Below are 17,074 nucleotides of genomic sequence, written 5' to 3'. Positions count from 1 at the left end.
AAGAATGTCGTGACTAGAAAATGTTAGTCTCGGCCGAGAACTGATGTGGTCGTGTTGGTCCTGGCTTACAATATTGGTACAATTGGGCGAATAGTGAGGGGGAAAAAACAATGATCTTCTTCCAAGTGCGTGTATGATCTTCTCGGGACGTAAATATGCACAACCAAGTAGTCTCCTTGGTTATTCGGATGCAAGCTGCGGAATGTGGTGCAGGTACACTGCAGACTGGGCCACACGCTGTATGTTGCTGAACATGAAATGCCCGGGTGGAGTGTATGTATGTTTGTAACAGGCAGGTAATCCCTTAGGTGGGGATTCTCAAATAATGGTGTTGACTATGTCGGGTTGATATTGAAGCTGATCCCGTCGGGGACCTGATAAGAAACCAAGAAAGTCCCAGCTCAGCAACGTCTGATGATGATCGTTTGTTCCAGACTTCTGTGGGGAGCAAGGAGAAACGGCGGAGATTAACGCAGGTCGAGAGAAACATGCGCTGCAATATGTTTCTCGAACAAAGTCACGGTTGCACTCGGTTACATAATCGAACGGTCATCTGCAAATGACTGTATACGAACTGAGCACCCAAAAGGGGCAGACAAGCAAGAATACCACCCTCCTTTGGTATGACCTGTAAGCCGGGCATCCGACTCGGCCGTGGGAAGGTACGATACTGTGTGGATGCATGGTTCGACCAAGGGCCATTACAGATGCCTCGGATCGAGACGCTTCTGTCATCCCCAGATTCGATACTCTAGCGGAATCCACCCGCAGAAAACTCTTCCCTGCTCCCAGCCCCATGGGACCCAGGGAGGGTCGAGACCTTTCCAGGCACACCTTTCAGCTCACCTTTGCCAAGACTGTATTTTTGACGATGCGCGCATTGCTTGTTCAAAGCTGTCCTATGCCGTCCTCTTCTCGCTTTTCCTTCCTCTTCCGGATCTTAGGGCCGATGTATACGACTCGGAAAGGGAAGTATCCTGTACTAGAGCGAGACCGTACAGCATATCAAGTGGCCCGCCTTGGCCCCTGAGCTCCGGAAGCTGAAGTGACGAAGGAAAGGATCGGCAAGATAGGAGTTCGTGTAGGCCGGTCATGACAAATTCGCCCCGGATGATCAGTGCAGATGACAGCATGCTGAAATATGTACAGTGACGCCAGTGGCTCGGTCAGCCAATATAGTTCTACACGTGCTGACAACGCCACTTCAAAACCAGTTTCTATGGCTTGACCAGGAAAAACGGCATGGCAGCTCAACGGTTAACGCAGATGTGGTGGTTCGGTTGGACAGATCGGGGATAACTCCCATACCCTTTTCGCCTTTTCGCCCCGTAGCTGAACATTGGCGACGCAGCCACCGTCAATAGCCGGTAAAAGGGGGTGGATGCCAAATGTTTAGCCGCATGCCGTCAACGTTACTGACAGACCTGAAGCTATAAAAAGAAATTGAAAAACGGGGATCCATATATGCAGGCTCGTGGGCCGTCCGTACTAACGGGGGCTGACCACAAAGGCCAAGTCTATGCGAACCAATCATCGGCTCCGCCTTCACGCCTGGACCTCGCGAATACTAGTCCCCGCCTCGGATTGGGCACGGATATTCATCCCAGAGGAAAATATGGGAATTCCCTCATCATCTCACCCAGCAGTCGCTCATGAGACCGAAATCGAAGAAGCACGTCTTCTCCACCGCGGATTGCACAAATCTCGCCTATGACTGCAGCATGCAGCTATCAGGTTTCACGGCGGCTCGGCTCTTCTCTGGCGGTCATCCCAATAGTACTCGATATAGCTGAAGTCCATTCGCCGGGGTTCTAGCCCGGCGGCCAGCCCCGCCTCATGCCGCCAAGCCCTGCGGGTCTTAGAACACCCTCCCCTTGTCATCTAAACATCGCCGATGTGGTAGTACCAGGTGGCCCTCAAAGGTTGGGGCGGCCGGCCGAGATGTTGTATATTGCGGCTCTGTCAATGGGAGACCACCTTGCTTTCCTACTGCAGACCTTCTGTCACCAGCTGGCATTGACGATCGATCTACCCTCATCGCCGGGCCACCCCCTTGCATATGCGCTCAAAGCAAAGGAATCTGCAAGATATATGCCATACAGATTGGTTGCAAATGACCAGATCGACCCATTACCATGGCTTCCAATGCAGATAGTAGTAACTCATCCGCAATGAGCTGCCCCCCAGCAATTGACGATGTCTTCGGGCCGGCCGTCGACGAGTGTGCTCGAACCTTTGACTTCACTTTGCTATTCGAAGAGACGATCTTGTCTATCTTGCCATCGACCGTGTTTCTGATACTTGGGGCAATTCGCATAGCAACATTATTCACCAGAAAATCTCGGGTTGGAGGCGTCATTCTTCGCTCCATCAAACTGGTATGATTCTATCATTGCCCTATCTGAGGTGCTTGCTAACCAACTAATCTGCAGGTGGTCATTGGAGTGCTATTGGCGTTCTCCGTTGCCCTACTCACTCTATGGGCTGTCAGTGATGGATCGTCTTCCCAACGGACCAGGGCGACGGTCCCAGCCGCGGCGCTCAGCCTGGTTGACTGCTTCGCTTTCATGGCCCTTTCGTATATGGAACATGGGAAGTCCTTGGGGCCGCCGCTTCTCATGGATACCTATCTCCTTATATCGATCCTGTTCGACATCGTGCGCATCAGGACTCTTTGGATGGCTGGGACGTCAACGGCCATATCCGCCCTTTTCACGGCAACCATGGGGCTAAAGATCGGGCTCCTTGCTCTCGAGGAAATCCGCAAAGATCGATGGCTGGGCCCGGAAACTAAGCAGTGCGGGAACGAGATCACTGGTGGGATCTTCACACGGACCCTGTTTTCGTGGGTCAACAGAATGTTGTGGAGAGGCTATTCCACCGCATTGTCAGTCCCAACGCTCCAAGACGTCGACCCGAGCCTCCTATCTCCATCGTTATGGAATAAAGTCTGCAAACCTGTGGAAACATGTAAGTGACAGTATCTGCCCAGCGTATGGCTTCTCATGACTGACCTTCACAGTGATTTCAGGAGATGAGAGATCTCTGCTGGTGGCAGTATTTTGGGCGCTGAGGTGGCAGCTGTTTGCGCCAGTCTTCCCCTATTTGATGGTGGTGGCGTCTCAGCTTGCACAACCCTATCTCATCCGGACCATCCTTGACTATCTGGGTACAGCATACGACGGGTCCGAATATCAGAACAATACCGGCTATGGTCTTATTGCAGCATATGGGCTCATCTATATCTGCATAGCAGTAAGTTAGCTTCACATCAGAGCCTAAGGCTTCACTAACCGGTCTCAGGTCGCCACCGCATGGGGCCAGCACCTCTCCTATCGGTTCACTGTGATGCTGCGAGGTGTGCTTGTGGCCACCATATATCGAAGGACGCTCTCCATGAGTCTTTCTGTAGCTGAAGATGCTACAGCACTCAGTCTGATGAGTACGGATGTTGAAAGAATCGTCATGGGCATGGTCCATATCCACGATTGTTGGTCAACCATCGTGCAGGTTGGAATCGCCATGTGGATCCTCTACACTGAAGTCGGAGCCATCTTCATCGCCCCTATAGTGCTTGCGCTGGGTAAGATTGTTGAGATTTGTTTCTCAAGCTAAGCACCTTGCTAACCATTGGTTTGCAGTCTGCACGTTTGCGGCAGTTGGACTGTCCAGTTTTTGCTGGTGCCTTCCAGGCGTCTTGGATGGAAGTGCTTGAAAAGCGAGTTGGTGAGTGCGAGCCCCTGAAACCTGATACTGTCACAACTGACCTTCGATGAAAGCAATCACTTCCTCCTTGATTGGGTCCGTCAAGTCGGTGAAAATGCTGGGCTGGGCGAAACGTTCCACGGAGCTTGTCCAGCAACTGCGACTAGCCGAAATTCTGTCGGCCCGCAAGTTCAGGTTGATGCTCCTCGGAGTCGTCACCGTCTGTAAGTCACTATCCGCGCCCGGGTGCAACCGCGTTCTAACAAGATGAGCTTAGCCTTTTTGCCGGTGACGTTGGCGCCCGTTCTCACTTTTGGCGTGGTGGCGGCGCAGTCGCACGGCGGTAGCAATACCATCTTGGGATCAAACCGCATCTTCACCACCCTCTCGCTGCTCGCGCTCATTACACAGCCACTCGATCTCATTTTTGCCTTTGTTCCAGAAATCTTGGCCGCCGTGGCGTGCTTCAAGAGGATCGAGAACTACTTGAGGCAAAAGCCGTCTTCTGCTTCTGCTTCTTCCTCGGATCAGACGCACCCGACAGCCTCGCATGAGACACTGTCTCACAAATCGTCGGTTGACGGCTCGAACGCGGACGGATATGCCAGCAGCGAGAAGCCGCTGCCAGCAGGGGAAGCCATCCGGCTGCAGGATGCCGCATTCGGGTGGTCCAAGGATGCAGGTCCCGTGCTACGCTCGCTCAACCTGCGCGTGCCCGCCCACGGCCTGACCATGGTCATCGGGCCAATCGCGTCGGGCAAGTCCACCCTGCTCAAGGGCATCCTGGGCGAGACCCCGCTGCGCCGCGGCGTGGTCCAAGTGGCGGCCTGCGCCGGCGGCCGTCCCAAGAATAATACTCCACCCCCTGCAAGGTGGCAGCGTCGCATTCTGCGACCAGACGCCTTGGCTGGCGAATGAGACGCTGCGCGCTAATGTGATAGGTTTTTCGCATTTCGACCCAGCTTGGTACGGCACCGTGATTCGCGCGTGCGCCCTCGAGGAGGACTTCCAGCAGTTCCCCGAAGGCGACCAGATCGTCGTCGGCAGCAACGGCCTTGGTCTCAGCGGGGGCCAGAAACAACGAGTCGTAAGTCGCTTTCTTCTATCATTTGTCATAGGCCCAGACCCAGGCCCAGGCGAGAGTCAAGTATCCGCCCGTGCTAACGGAGCTAGGCAATCGCACGAGCTGTCTACTCCAAGAGGGATCTAGTCCTTTTCGACGACGTCTTCAGTGGTCTCGACATGCATACGCAGTCTCACATCATGCGTAAGGTCTTTGGCACTGAGGGCCTGCTCAAAGCCCGAGGCACAACATCCGTATTGGTGACACATGCAGGCAAGGCCCCCACACATCTCCTGCAAACCTGATCCGAAAACCAGACTGACAGCTGCGCTAGTTCACCTTCTGGACCATGCCGACTTCATCGTCGGACTTGACTCAAACGGTTCCGTCGTGGAAAACGGGCCGCGCGAAGATGTCACAAAGAAGCATGACTACTTGGCCAAGCTCGGTATTAGCCCAGTCAAGGACGAACGTACAGCCCAAGGGACACCTGACAAGCCCAAAGAAACGGACCCCGAGCCAGCAGCGGCCATTCCCGACTCTTTACAAAGAACCGTCGATGAAGAGACGCAGCGTCTCGGGGACGGTTCGATTTACAAGTACTACTTCAGGACATTTGGTTGGCCCAAGACCTTTGTTTTCTTCGCCCTCCAGACAATCCTGGTTTTCTGCCTGAAGTTTCCCGGTAGGTACTGCCCACATCTTACAAACTTCTGTATACATGAAGACCTGACGATGCTGACGGTGACGCCATGCAGAAATCGTCTTATCTTGGTGGGGGAGCAGCCAACGATGCCGAACCCAACAAGTACAATGGAAGATACCTCGGCATATTCACAGCTCTTGAGATGATGGCACTCGTTGCCTTGGTCCTTACATGCGCGTACGTCAATATATCGCCTCAACAAAAGATAGATGCAACGTTCATTTATTTGCTAACGCTAAGTAAAGTCATGTATTGCTGAACTTGGCAGTCATATCCGGCGCCAAACTTCATTATACACTACTGACAACCACACTGAGGTAAGTTTGCATTCTCATCAGATTACGACGACCAATCGGCTAACCAACTTGCATTTCAGCGCTCCTATCACATTCTTTAGCGTGACCGATATTGGTTCCATCACCAATAGGTGGGCAAACCATCTTGCACGAGCCCAGAGCCGCATATGCGACTGACACACCTCTTTACCAGGTTCAGCCAAGACATCAACCTCATCGATGCCGAGCTCCCGTTCTCTCTCATCAACTTTGTGACAAGTGAGTGGTCGGAGAAAAGGAAGGAGGGCAGTTTGTACCCGTCGCGCCAAGGCTAATAATCCCCGACCCGGCAGATGGACTGACAAGTCTCGCCCAAGCTCTGATGATCATCCCGGCCTCGACCTGGCTCCTGATTGGCTACCCGATCCTCTTCGGGGTGCTGTGGGTTCTACAGAGGTTCTACCTCAGGACCTCCCGCCAGCTTCGGTTTCTGGACCTGGATGCAAAGAGCCCAATCTAGTAAGTGCATCCGTGCATCCGTGAGACAGGCATACATGGGACCGAAAAGGCAAGACAGCACAGTCAGTACCCCCCACTAACCCCTTGCAGCGGCCAGTTCCTCGAGACGCTGGGTGGTCTCGCCACCATCCGGGCGTTCGGCTGGCAAGAAGAGCTGATCCTCAGAGCCGATGAGCGTCTGGATGCGTCCCAAAAGCCGTTCTACCTGTTGTACAGCATCCAGCGCTGGCTGAACCTCGTGCTCGACCTCATCGTGGCCGTGGTGGCCATCGTGCTGGTGGCCATCGCCGTGTCGCTGCGCAGCGCGACGAGCGTGGGCTTCACCGGTGTGGCCCTGTTCAACATCATGACGCTTAGCGCCGCCCTTAAGTCCGCCATCAGCAGCTGGACCCTCCTGGAGACCTCGATCGGGGCCGTGGCCCGCGTCAAGAGATTTGAGGAGTCGACGCCCAACGAGAACACCGCGGACGAGGGGGCCCCCAGCAGCAAACACCCCCTGACAACTGGCCCACGACCGGGGCGATCGTCTTTGACCGAGTCACGGCCACGTACAAGGACGACGACGAGGATGATGCAGAGACGAAGCCTGCCATCTCCGACTTGAGCCTTACCATCAAGCACGGGGACAAGATTGGCATTTGTGGGCGCAGCGGAAGGTATGGCTCTAATTCCCCGTCCCCTACTAGTTTCCCGTTTCCGCCCCCTACTAGCTCCCTCCTGCGACCACCGAACTGATTACCCAAAACAGCGGGAAAAGCTCCACACTCCTGGCGCTCTTCCACATGATCAACTACAAGGGGTCCATCGCCATCGACGGGCTGGACGTGGCGCGCATGTCACGCGAGACGCTGCGGGAGCGGCTCACGGCCATCCCGCAGGACACCGTCTTCCTCGCCGGCAGCGTGCGCTTGAACTGCGACCCGCGCGGCCGCGCATCGGACGAGGAGATCACCGAGGCATTGCGCGCCGCCCAGCTCTGGGACGCCATCGAGGCCAAGGGCGGGCTCGACGCGGAGCTGGCCGACTCGACGCTGTCCAAGGGGCAGCAGCAGCTCTTCAGTCTTGCCCGGGCTTTGCTGGACCATTCGCAGATTGTGGCCATGGATGAAGCATCCAGCAGGTTAGTTGACGAACTTGTTTACATTTACATCTACATCTACATGAGTGCTAATATTGCGGTTGGCTAGTCTTGACCCCGAGTCCGAGGCACACATGATGTCTGTAATTCGCGACAAGTTCCGGGATGTTACAGTGATAGCGATTGCGCACCGACTAGACACGATTACGGACTTTGACAAGGTGGTTGTGCTTGACAGCGGGCGGGTGGTCGAGGTTGGGGTTCCGCGGGAACTGCTCAGGCAGCCGTCGTCCGTCTTTCGGGCATTGTACGAGTCGTCGTCGCACTAAAGTGCTAGCCTTATGCAAAGTAGGTACGCTTTTATTAAGGATTTAAGGACAGAATGCTACGGTCGCAATGGGAAAATCCATCAGAGTGACAGCCGTCAATCCCATCAATGATCAATCTGGACTTTCTGCGTGGCGTGTGGGCTGCGGGGTGATGGCGTCGCATCCATGGCGGGCAAGCAAACCAACCCCCTGTCGCAACCCAAAAATACATGACAGTCGTGTCGCTACCACATTAGATTGCATCCGAACCGAATCCTTCTCCCAGATTTATCTGGTTGATGTGACGTGTTTCAATTTCCAGTGCTACTCGGCTAGGTAACCTTACATTGCCGGATCTTTTTCTTGCCTGCAGTACCGGCGCACGCACGCACACACACAGACACAGACAACGTTGGGGTTTTTTGGATTTTGGGTTCTTGGGCCATTGCATCCATCGCGCTCGCAGCGCCGTCTCGCACAGAAGGTTGACAGATTGCGAGCAAGCGAGAGTACTAGGCAAGGTAAGCGCATCCCCGTTCTCCATATATTGACTGACGTTCCAATCGTTCTGGTCGTTGGGCCTTTTAAGACATGGCGCAACGGATTCATGCATGACGCGACTGGGTTGATCCATGACCGCCTCTTCGGTAGTTATTTATGGCCCTGTAGCTAGCGCGGACTTCAGCCAAAGTCCGGGGGTGATGTCTTGACTCTTGACTGTTAAGTGCCTGGATCAATAATAAGTCAGCAACACAAAAAAACAACGTTTCGGCAGCGCGGTTTGTGTGTGTGTGCACGCCAGCCAGTTTGCGTGGTGTTGCTAAAGATGGAAAAACGCTAAAGCATCTGGCTTCAGCCTTACTTCAACGTCATTTCAATAAATGTCAAAGTGAACGGGAAGGAACAAAATTAAACGTTCAATTGCTCCATGATTTTGCCCGTCTGTCTGCCGTTCTTCGTCAATCTACCTTGAGGAACAACTGTGCCGCACCCTTGGGCAATTATTTCCATTCTATGGACCGGGGCTCTCGATTTGGCCGCGCGCGCGTGTGCAGGTTACAGAAAGAGACAGTCACGCCCCTGCCTCTCCAGCGTTGCTGCCAAATCACCGTCGCATCCGAGCTGCACCACCACAAAACACAACAACCAACACACAGCATCAATCGCCGAGGTTCAATGGGTCTGGGTCTCTGCGAGGAAATGGAATGATGCGATGCGATGCGATGACTCGACGACAACGTAGATAGGCAGATGGCAGGGCAGCAGGGCAGAAGGGCAGGGACAAGAAACACGCGTGCGTGGTGACTTGGTCGGCTGACCCATGTCGATGCCCGATCCCATGCAGGCGTGCAACAAGACGAGGCAGAAAAAAAACGAACGACGACAGCAGGGCTGTAACGTGGAGCAAACGTTACAGACAGACAACCGACAACTGACAACTGACGTTTGGCTTTCAGACAAAACAAGATTCTATCAGCTTCAGAACGCGACAACCGGATGAGGGGCTTTGGTCTTTCGTCTTCGCCTTCGCCTTCGCTTGCAGACTCAGTCATCATCGTCATTGTCGTCATAGCTGTAGCTGACTTTGCATCCCCATCAGCTGGCAATCGAATTTGTATATGCACGCATCGTGTTGGCGTCCAGCAAGCAACCTCCAATGTCCCTTGGGCGCTCATCCAATGCATGCAGCCAAGGCGGCGGAAGGCTGATGTTCTTCTGAACAAGTTTAGCTTGGCCAGCGGCCCATGGCCCAAGCAGCCCAAGCTGCAGGGTTCGAGGGTGTCTCGACCAGCCAGTGGCCTGGCCTGCTCTAGCGGTGGGCGCAGGCCCCTGTTTTCCTGACCATCCCGCCGGCCAATCATCCGAGGCCAATATAATACCCTGTCCCTTTTTTGTCCATCAGCAGCAGCCTGTCGGAAATGTCCTCGTAAACCAAATATTACAGAAGCACCACCAGCCCAGTGGCCTGGAAGGTGGGAGGAAAATCAGCCCACAATCGAAGCCACGAGACGCCAAACTGGCTGCTGTGTATCCTCTCCCTAAGGAAAAGAAAAGGCATCGAACCAGGCATGGTCCACTATGTTCGCCCAATTCCCAATTATTGGCATGGGCAGCGTGGGTGACAATGATTGATCGGTGATCAGTGATCACAGCCCATCGGAGATTACAGCGCGGTCTATTCTCCGCCCCTCCCACGCACGCACACGCATACGCACACACACACACGCATCTCGAAGCGATCTGCGCAAGAGGATCCAGTCCATATACCGGTTGGTAAGAAACTCGCTAGCGTCGATATTACCGGCTGAGTGGAAGAAAGAAGAGCAAGACGAGAGAGAGAGGGGGTTGATTATGGGGACTCGATTGTCGTTGCGCTCACTGCTGTATGTAAAAGTAACCACTAACTAGGTATTCAAAAGCCAAAAGCGCCAGTATCCCGGCACTGGCTGCTTGGATGTCCGGCCATCCGGTCGATATCCGGCTGTAAACGCACCACTGAGAAAGACAGACCAACGCCACGTTGCCAAACCATTTATGCGCCCTTTTCCCTTCCGGACCTCGCGTATCTATTTCGAGATACTGCTTCGGCTCGGCCCCAAACAAAATCTACCAATGATATACGCCGGTCCCATAGGGTGTGTTGCTCATCAAGTTGATGTAGCCTCCGTGGATGCTGCTGTTGCTGCTGCTGATGCCGCTGCTGATGCCGCTGCTGCTGACGCCGCTACTGCTGCTGACGTCGCTGTGATCCTCGCTGCTGCTCGTGCTGCCGCTGCAGCTGCTGTCGCCGGGGCTCATGCCGCAGTTCCGGGCCATCTCCTCGAGCATCTTCTGCTTGCGGTGGGCGTACCGCGACTTGAAGCGGCACTGCCAGCCCTCGCTCCACTTGGGCATGGGCATGCCGCGGTGGCACTCGAGCGTGTTCCACAGCTCGGCGCCCCTCTCGCGCAGCATGGCGCCCGAGACGGAGCCCTCGCCCGCGATGCTCTCGTACATGAAGACCCATTTGATGAGCTCCTCCTCGAGCGTCTCCCACTTCGGGGGCCGCTGCCGCTTGCGCGTGCCCGTCTGGCAGTAGGCCGGGTCGCTCGAGGCCGCGTTGTCGAGCGGGTCGTACTTGTAGCTCAGGATCTCGCTGACGGTGCTCGAGTTGAGGTAGTACCCGTAGGCCTGCTGCCACCAGAGCGAGGCGTCGTTGTGCGTCTTGGGCCCGGCCTTGGTCGCGGGGTCGAAGAACCACTTGCGCAGGGCCCGGCGCTGCGTGTTCGTGATGGCCTTGCGGCTCTTCAGCTTGCCCTGGCTCGGCTTGGGGAGGGACATGGCATCGGTGTTTTCTTCTTTCTTTCTTGTTTTCTCTCTTTCTCTTTGGTTTCGTTTATGGGTGGGTGGCAGATAAAGGTCACAGCTCTAAAACAAAAAGGATCGTCCCGTGTGTAATGGCTTCGGTTTCGGGAACGCGCGCAGTTGTGCGTATGTAGTCAGAACTGGAGATATAGCTAAGGTATGTGTGTGTGTGCAAACACGGGTAGGCAAAAAGCATGCAACAAGGTTCCCACACACCAACATCGAAGATTCGGTCTTAGCGTTTTGGACTTTATCTCTGAATTTCTCGTCTGGACCCCTTTGCTACCACGAAGGAGAGTTGCCTTTAAATGCTATCTTCAACAAATCCTTGTCACACGATAAAACGGCATGGCATCTATATCTTGGACCGGTATTGGCGGGTCCCCAGGATCAGTCGCGACCCCATTCGACAGATCGCGTTGGCGTGATGCTACCGGTTAGTGTCCCTGGTGGTCGTGCATCTGGTGCCTTGGTGCCTTGCTACAGTACCCTCGACACACCTCGACCCTTGTCGGCTGTCTCTGGCAGCATAACTATCACAGTCCAGGGGCCTCTGAGATGTGTGCAGATCCCTGCCGGATGCGTCATGGCCAGTGCTGCGATGGACCGGCGGCTTGACCCGAACTCCACAAAATGGCCCATGCTTGATTTTCTCGACTGTCGCGTGTGTGGGAGTGGGAGCCTGTCTGAGTGAGTGAGTCTCGGTGGGTGTGTGTGTGTGTGTGTGTGTGTTCGAGACTGACTGTGCCTAGTAGAGTAGCGTACATGTTCAGCTGCCCAATAAAGCGACCCTCGCGCGTGTCCTCCCTCGAGGACAACGCTTTCAGCCTCACAACAACTGCTCCTCTTGCCAGAAACTTGTCTCCTTCGAGATCGCCGCCCTTTCTCGATTCAGCTGATGACGTCAGGACCTTAGACCTCTTTGGGGGAGATGGACGGGGTTTGGCAACCCTCTCAGCAAAGACACAGACACACGGCTGTCGGGTAATTCCATCGCTCTCGCCCACGCTTGAACTCTTTTCCCCCTTCGGGTTGTGCCCATCCATCCATCCATCCATCCATCCAGCTCAGCCCTTTTTTCCCAGTGCGGGGCATTTTTTTAATTGACCTGCAGATGGCGGACCCAAACAAGAGCTGAAGTTGGTTGTGGTTTTTTTTTCTTCTCTCTCTCCTCACTCTCTCACTCACTCTCTCGCCGGTTTTCGTCTGTTTTCTTTTCGCAAGCATTACCCTTGAATCGTCGCATGTCTGTCTCTCAGTCGCCTTTCGGGGTCTGGTCTCACTGGTTTTCGACAACAGGGGTGTCGTGCAGGCCAAGCCATCAGCAGAAGAAATGGGGTAGCAACTGGCTGGCACGGTTGTCACCCACGTATGGATGTAGAGAACCCCTAAAAAAGAAAAATCGGATGAACTTCTTGTCACACAACTAAGACACTGTCAAAATGCGCCATGCAACAAGTGGGTCATCGTCCGTGGTGGCATCCGCTCGGGGAAGAGACACAGGCACACATGCAACACTTGCACGCACACACGCGCACACGCGCACAACACACGCAGCACAGAGAGAGAGAGAGGAATACACGACGCAGACAGCGTGATATCTTGTACGACAGTGGCTTGTTTTCTTTGGTTCTCTGAGACACCACTACAACATCCGTTAGCAGGCCGAGATTGGAATCAGCAGCGGCAGCCTGCATCGAGCCAACAGGATCCCAGCCGTTGGTTGGCTTCGCTCGCTGTCTTTCACCCCCTCCCTAAACGGGCACCCGTAAGCGCTATTGCATGATCGAGTAAGGTGGCTTTTGCGTCAACCGTGGCTCGGCCCAACGTGACTGGACAATTCGATGTTTTTCTTTTGGGGGGTTGATGTGCAGCCGCTGTGGACGGCCACGCGATGTGACGGCGGGATGTATGTCTCTGTCTGAGCTTGAGTCTCTGTGTGTGAATGTGTGAATGCGAATGATGTGCGTGCACTCGCGACGCAAGTGACAGGCAAGGACTACCCTTGGGACAATCCCATGATGAGGTCGGTCAAAAGCAAATACAGTATATAGTTACCCTGACTTACTAAACGGGCAAAGGCACTGGAGGAGGAGGGTCGGTGGTCGGGGATCTACTAGATCCTGCCAGGGGTTGGATCGATTTCATCCGGGGGCTGTTCAGCCAGGCCTAATGGCTGTACTTGCCCAAAAGAGAAAGACCCCCGACGTCTGTCTCGTGCCTTCGCTCTTTTCAACACGCTGCCCAATCCTCGTAAGGCTTTTTTTCCTTCTTTCGTTGCTTTTGACGCGTTCTTCAACGGATCGCGACTTGCATCCCGTCTGCGCGTAAGAGACAAAGACAGTCTGTGTAAAACGTCGCGGGGGAGGATGATGCTTGCTCCTGTCTGACAGGGCGTAACGTTATGTGTCATGCCTGCTTGGCCTACATTAGCCGGGGTACCCAGAAGGGGAGCGACAGGGAGGTTGCGCAGCGCAAAAAGCAAAAGCAAGTAAGACGAAAGCAGTCCAACAACGCTCTGCCTCTTTTGCCCTGCACATGATAACACAATGCCAATAAGCAATAAGCCGCCACGTTGCAGTGCTCCGCATTCTTACCACCCTGTGGCGCTATGATGGGAAAAAAAGCAAAAGCACTCTGCGGCGCGGCCCAATGGGAATTCGAGGAAGTCGACATGGCTCCCTCGGACGCAGCACCACCCGTTCGTTAGACTGGCCTAGTAGTTCTCGGTGAGACGAGCAAATAAGGATCCCTGGCGGCCGCCTGCGTATATGTCGATCGTTATACCTGTGCACTGGGACACCTAATAATAGAAAAGAGAGTTATAGTGTCCACTTGGCTTCATTGTTCTGCGAAGCCAAAGACGTTTAATATCGAAAAGTCCGCTCACATACCCTATGAGGGGGTGGGGGAGAGGGAAAGAAACGGATGGGGCACATGGTCTTCTTTCCCAGAGGCGGGCCCTTCCCCCCCTTCTCCGGTTTTTTCCCTTTTCATTAGTACGAAAGTTGCCGCGCGATGCAGTGCAATATGTAAGGAACTTGCTGCTGCTGCAGACCCGGACCATGATGTTCCCGTGTGGACACTCTTTCTCGGCTTGTTCCCGGAAGCGAAAGACTGCGGGACCCAGCGAAAGTCGCAAACTATACCCTATACTGGTCCTTCCCGCTCGCTCCATTGTCTCGGGGCACCGCCATGAGAACCCCATAGGCATCCCACTGACATGAGTCGCGTGGGAGGACGAGGTGAGCGAGACACCCCTTCCGGTTTCCTCCTCCCCTCGCGCGCAAAAAACTTGGCAGGCGTTTCCACCCACGCGGCGGGAATGGCGTGATAATGGCGAATATAAGTGACATATCAGAGGGCGAGAGGAGAGGCAACGGCGGCCGATCCCGCCCGGTGGCTGTTTTTCCAATCTGATCCAGATATCGGCATCATCGTGGCCACCTGTGCTAATCTCCAGATCCTTGATCTTCGAGTCAGCCCTGGGCCCCGATGCTGATGACCGGGGGTACACCCTACACCACCACAGATTGCAGAGTAGATAGACTGAACACGGTACAGCCGCCACTCGGAAGGCGGGCGAATGGCATAGGGAAACACCATGCAATGCGGAGGGAACCCCAGTCCCGCATATAGCTTTGTATTCCCTCTGGGCCTCTGGGCAAGCAGCCTGCTTGCAGCGGCTGCCTGCGCTCCTGGTCTGCTGATCCGGGTGAGCCACCCGGCCAGTGGGACGAATGATTTGCCATGCACGAAGCACGCATTCCTGCCAGGCTGCCATGCCCGTCAATGCAAGCGAGGAATCCGCACAGCAGGCTTGGGACCAGGGCCGCTTCCCCGACGTCAAATCATGTCTTGGAGGGGGCAGTTGTCTAGTCTAGACCCCTCCTCGTCCGCATGCAGGTCTTGGTATCCTCGCCCCGTCTCGCGCCTCGGGCTCTTCTCTTCTGTCTGTGGTGACGGCGCCCGCCAGTAAGCTTCCTGTATATGACGACGATCCTTTCCCTGATCGACGTCACCGGGGGAGGGGGGTCATCCCACTCGCAGTCTCAACTTTCCTTTGTTTTGTCTTCCTTTCCTGCAGGACGAACCCCGATGAGAAACTGCAAGAGTCTTTGGTCAATGCCTCCACGTGCAGCAGTCAGAATCGTGGGAGAGACCGGGCGAGTGGAGGAGAGTGGACCTGAACCAACAAGTTCACCTGGCCGGCTCGGCGAATCGGGGATCGAGGGCGAGATCCGGCCTTTCAGCTATATCGAGTGTCGATCCCGAGACGAGGTTTGGTCGTCGTGGCCCACGATGGCGCCTCGATCTGCCGCCCACTGATCGTCGTCGTCATCCACCACGAGCAGCACCAGCCGGAGCCCCAGTGTGATCATCTCGCGACCTTGGCACGACGGCGGATGGTCTGGTCGCCGACCTGGGGACCCAGATGTCTCTCTTCGCCGCAGCAGGTCTCCTCCCATCTTGCTTCGGGACGTGGCGATGTACTCGAGAGACGAGGCAATGTACCCGGTACAGTCCCGCTCGATGACAGGTACTCCCACGATCATCTTTCTCCACACAACCTCGTATTCCCCCGAGGGGCCACCCAGACGTGTAACCACAATATCGAGACATCGCCACCGGTCGAGAACAACGGATGTGGGCTTCTGTTTTGGGAACTGATTGTCCATTCCCACCACGAGATCGGAATGTCTTTGGAGAGTCGACATGTAACGTTTCCTTGGAGGCTGGTGTTGGGCTCTCGGGCACAGCCGTTTCCCTCTTCCAGATCCACACTCCTCTGGACTCTTCGATGCCTAGATCACAATAGGGGACTCGGAGTTCGGCTGGCACGCCGGATCAGCAAGGGGACGGGTAGATGAGGCTGGATCATCGACAAAGCAAAGAGGCCCCTGAGCCCTGATCTTCGTAGAACTTCAAAGGTGAGGTTGGTGTTTTGTCAGAGCTTGGAAGACTCTGTTGCAAGAGACCCGGATCTTCGGCCTGCACTCTTGTTGCCAGTCCCATACCCCTTAACTCCCCTCGACGCTTTCTATCTTTCCATCGAGGCCTCACATCTGTGATGAGGATCATGCCGACGATACCCCGGTGTAGGGCTGGCGGCTTCCAGCGTAGTTAGTCCATGCCCACCCAAGGAAAAGCAACTTGCTCGCTGCTGGTCCTCCATTACTTTTCGGTAGACTTGGCGTGTGTGACTGAAATGAAAGAAGAAAAGTAGTGTACATCGATGCACGTGAGCTGCTGCGTGATGAAGGGGCTCAACATCACACTCAGGGGTTGGCCTCGTATTCCACCCTTGCAGCATTCAAGCAACAGCTCAGTCGCTTATGAAGTGTGATTAAAAGTGAGGTTTCTTGGTCGTGTTCGCGAGATCCCGGGCGAAGTCCGAAATGCATACAGACGATAGAGCGTAAGCCTCCCACACAACTGCGAGTGAAGCCCCTATCCCTGTTGGTACAACACATGCATTGGTGTGTATCGGTTTCGAGGTATAATGCTATCAGCGGCTCCCCCTTGTATCGAAGTCTTGTTTCTTGTGGTCTCCAACGGTGCAAAAGCCCTATAACATATCAGTCCTCTTTGAAAATCAGTAAGGCACGGGTGTGCTGCCGGGTGGCCACATTTGTTCGATGCTCAAAATTCAGAGTTGGCAACACGTGTAGCACAACTTATGTTGTATCGTTCCCGCTTGAACAGTTGGTTGGTCCTCTGCCCATATTCTCTCTTGGCTCATTCACACGTTGGTGGTATGGTAGCAACCGGCTGGTGAGACCCCGTACACAGCAGCTGAGATGACCTTCGTCGACTGACTCCTTCCTCAGATTGAACCTTAGTGCCTGTGGACACTCCAGACAAATCCTGGCTCTTGCAACGTCTGACCTTTCTCCGGCCAATGGGTCAAATGGATTGGCCCAAAGGAGTTGATGTAGAAAGAGCAAGGACCTGACCCCTGGGGGTAAAAGTCGAATCCAAGCGTGAAATTCTGGTGAGACCCGTCAATGTCTCTGAGGAAAGACATATTCCCATGACGAGACGGTTGGACCTTCCATGCCGATGGCGATCTCG

General features: G+C 54.7%; 3 protein-coding genes across 3 annotated transcripts; 1 reads left to right on the top strand and 2 right to left on the bottom strand.

Moving 5' to 3' along the window:
- Window positions 1-2,171: 2,171 nt before the first annotated feature.
- On the top strand, window positions 2,172-7,675 carry PG997_013994 (P-loop containing nucleoside triphosphate hydrolase protein; the record flags this gene model as incomplete). The annotated part of the gene is made up of 19 exons (XM_066818308.1): window positions 2,172-2,378; window positions 2,433-2,970; window positions 3,023-3,255; window positions 3,304-3,570; window positions 3,642-3,726; window positions 3,780-3,929; window positions 3,983-4,546; window positions 4,647-4,792; window positions 4,879-4,972; window positions 5,103-5,431; window positions 5,527-5,651; window positions 5,720-5,791; window positions 5,851-5,901; window positions 5,964-6,028; window positions 6,103-6,190; window positions 6,359-6,692; window positions 6,752-6,924; window positions 7,017-7,388; window positions 7,456-7,675. 19 exons carry the CDS (start codon window positions 2,172-2,174, stop codon window positions 7,673-7,675), a joined length of 4,113 nt encoding a protein of 1,370 aa, XP_066664000.1.
- A 2,586-nt stretch (window positions 7,676-10,261) lies between these two features.
- On the bottom strand, window positions 10,262-10,975 carry PG997_013993 (mariner-Tc1 transposon family protein; the record flags this gene model as incomplete). The annotated part of the gene is made up of 1 exon (XM_066818307.1): window positions 10,262-10,975. One exon carries the CDS (start codon window positions 10,973-10,975, stop codon window positions 10,262-10,264), a length of 714 nt encoding a protein of 237 aa, XP_066663999.1.
- Window positions 10,976-15,252: 4,277 nt separating this feature from the next.
- On the bottom strand, window positions 15,253-15,678 carry PG997_013992 (uncharacterized protein; the record flags this gene model as incomplete). The annotated part of the gene is made up of 1 exon (XM_066818306.1): window positions 15,253-15,678. One exon carries the CDS (start codon window positions 15,676-15,678, stop codon window positions 15,253-15,255), a length of 426 nt encoding a protein of 141 aa, XP_066663998.1.
- Between the last annotated feature and the right edge of the window lie 1,396 nt (window positions 15,679-17,074).

This window comes from Apiospora hydei (assembly GCF_038363865.1).
Source record: "Apiospora hydei strain CBS 114990 chromosome Unknown utg000009l_segment0_segment0, whole genome shotgun sequence".
NCBI classification, from domain to species: domain Eukaryota; kingdom Fungi; phylum Ascomycota; class Sordariomycetes; order Amphisphaeriales; family Apiosporaceae; genus Apiospora; species Apiospora hydei.
Note: the sequence above shows the minus strand (reverse complement) of the source record. Positions and strands in the feature narration are given on the sequence as shown.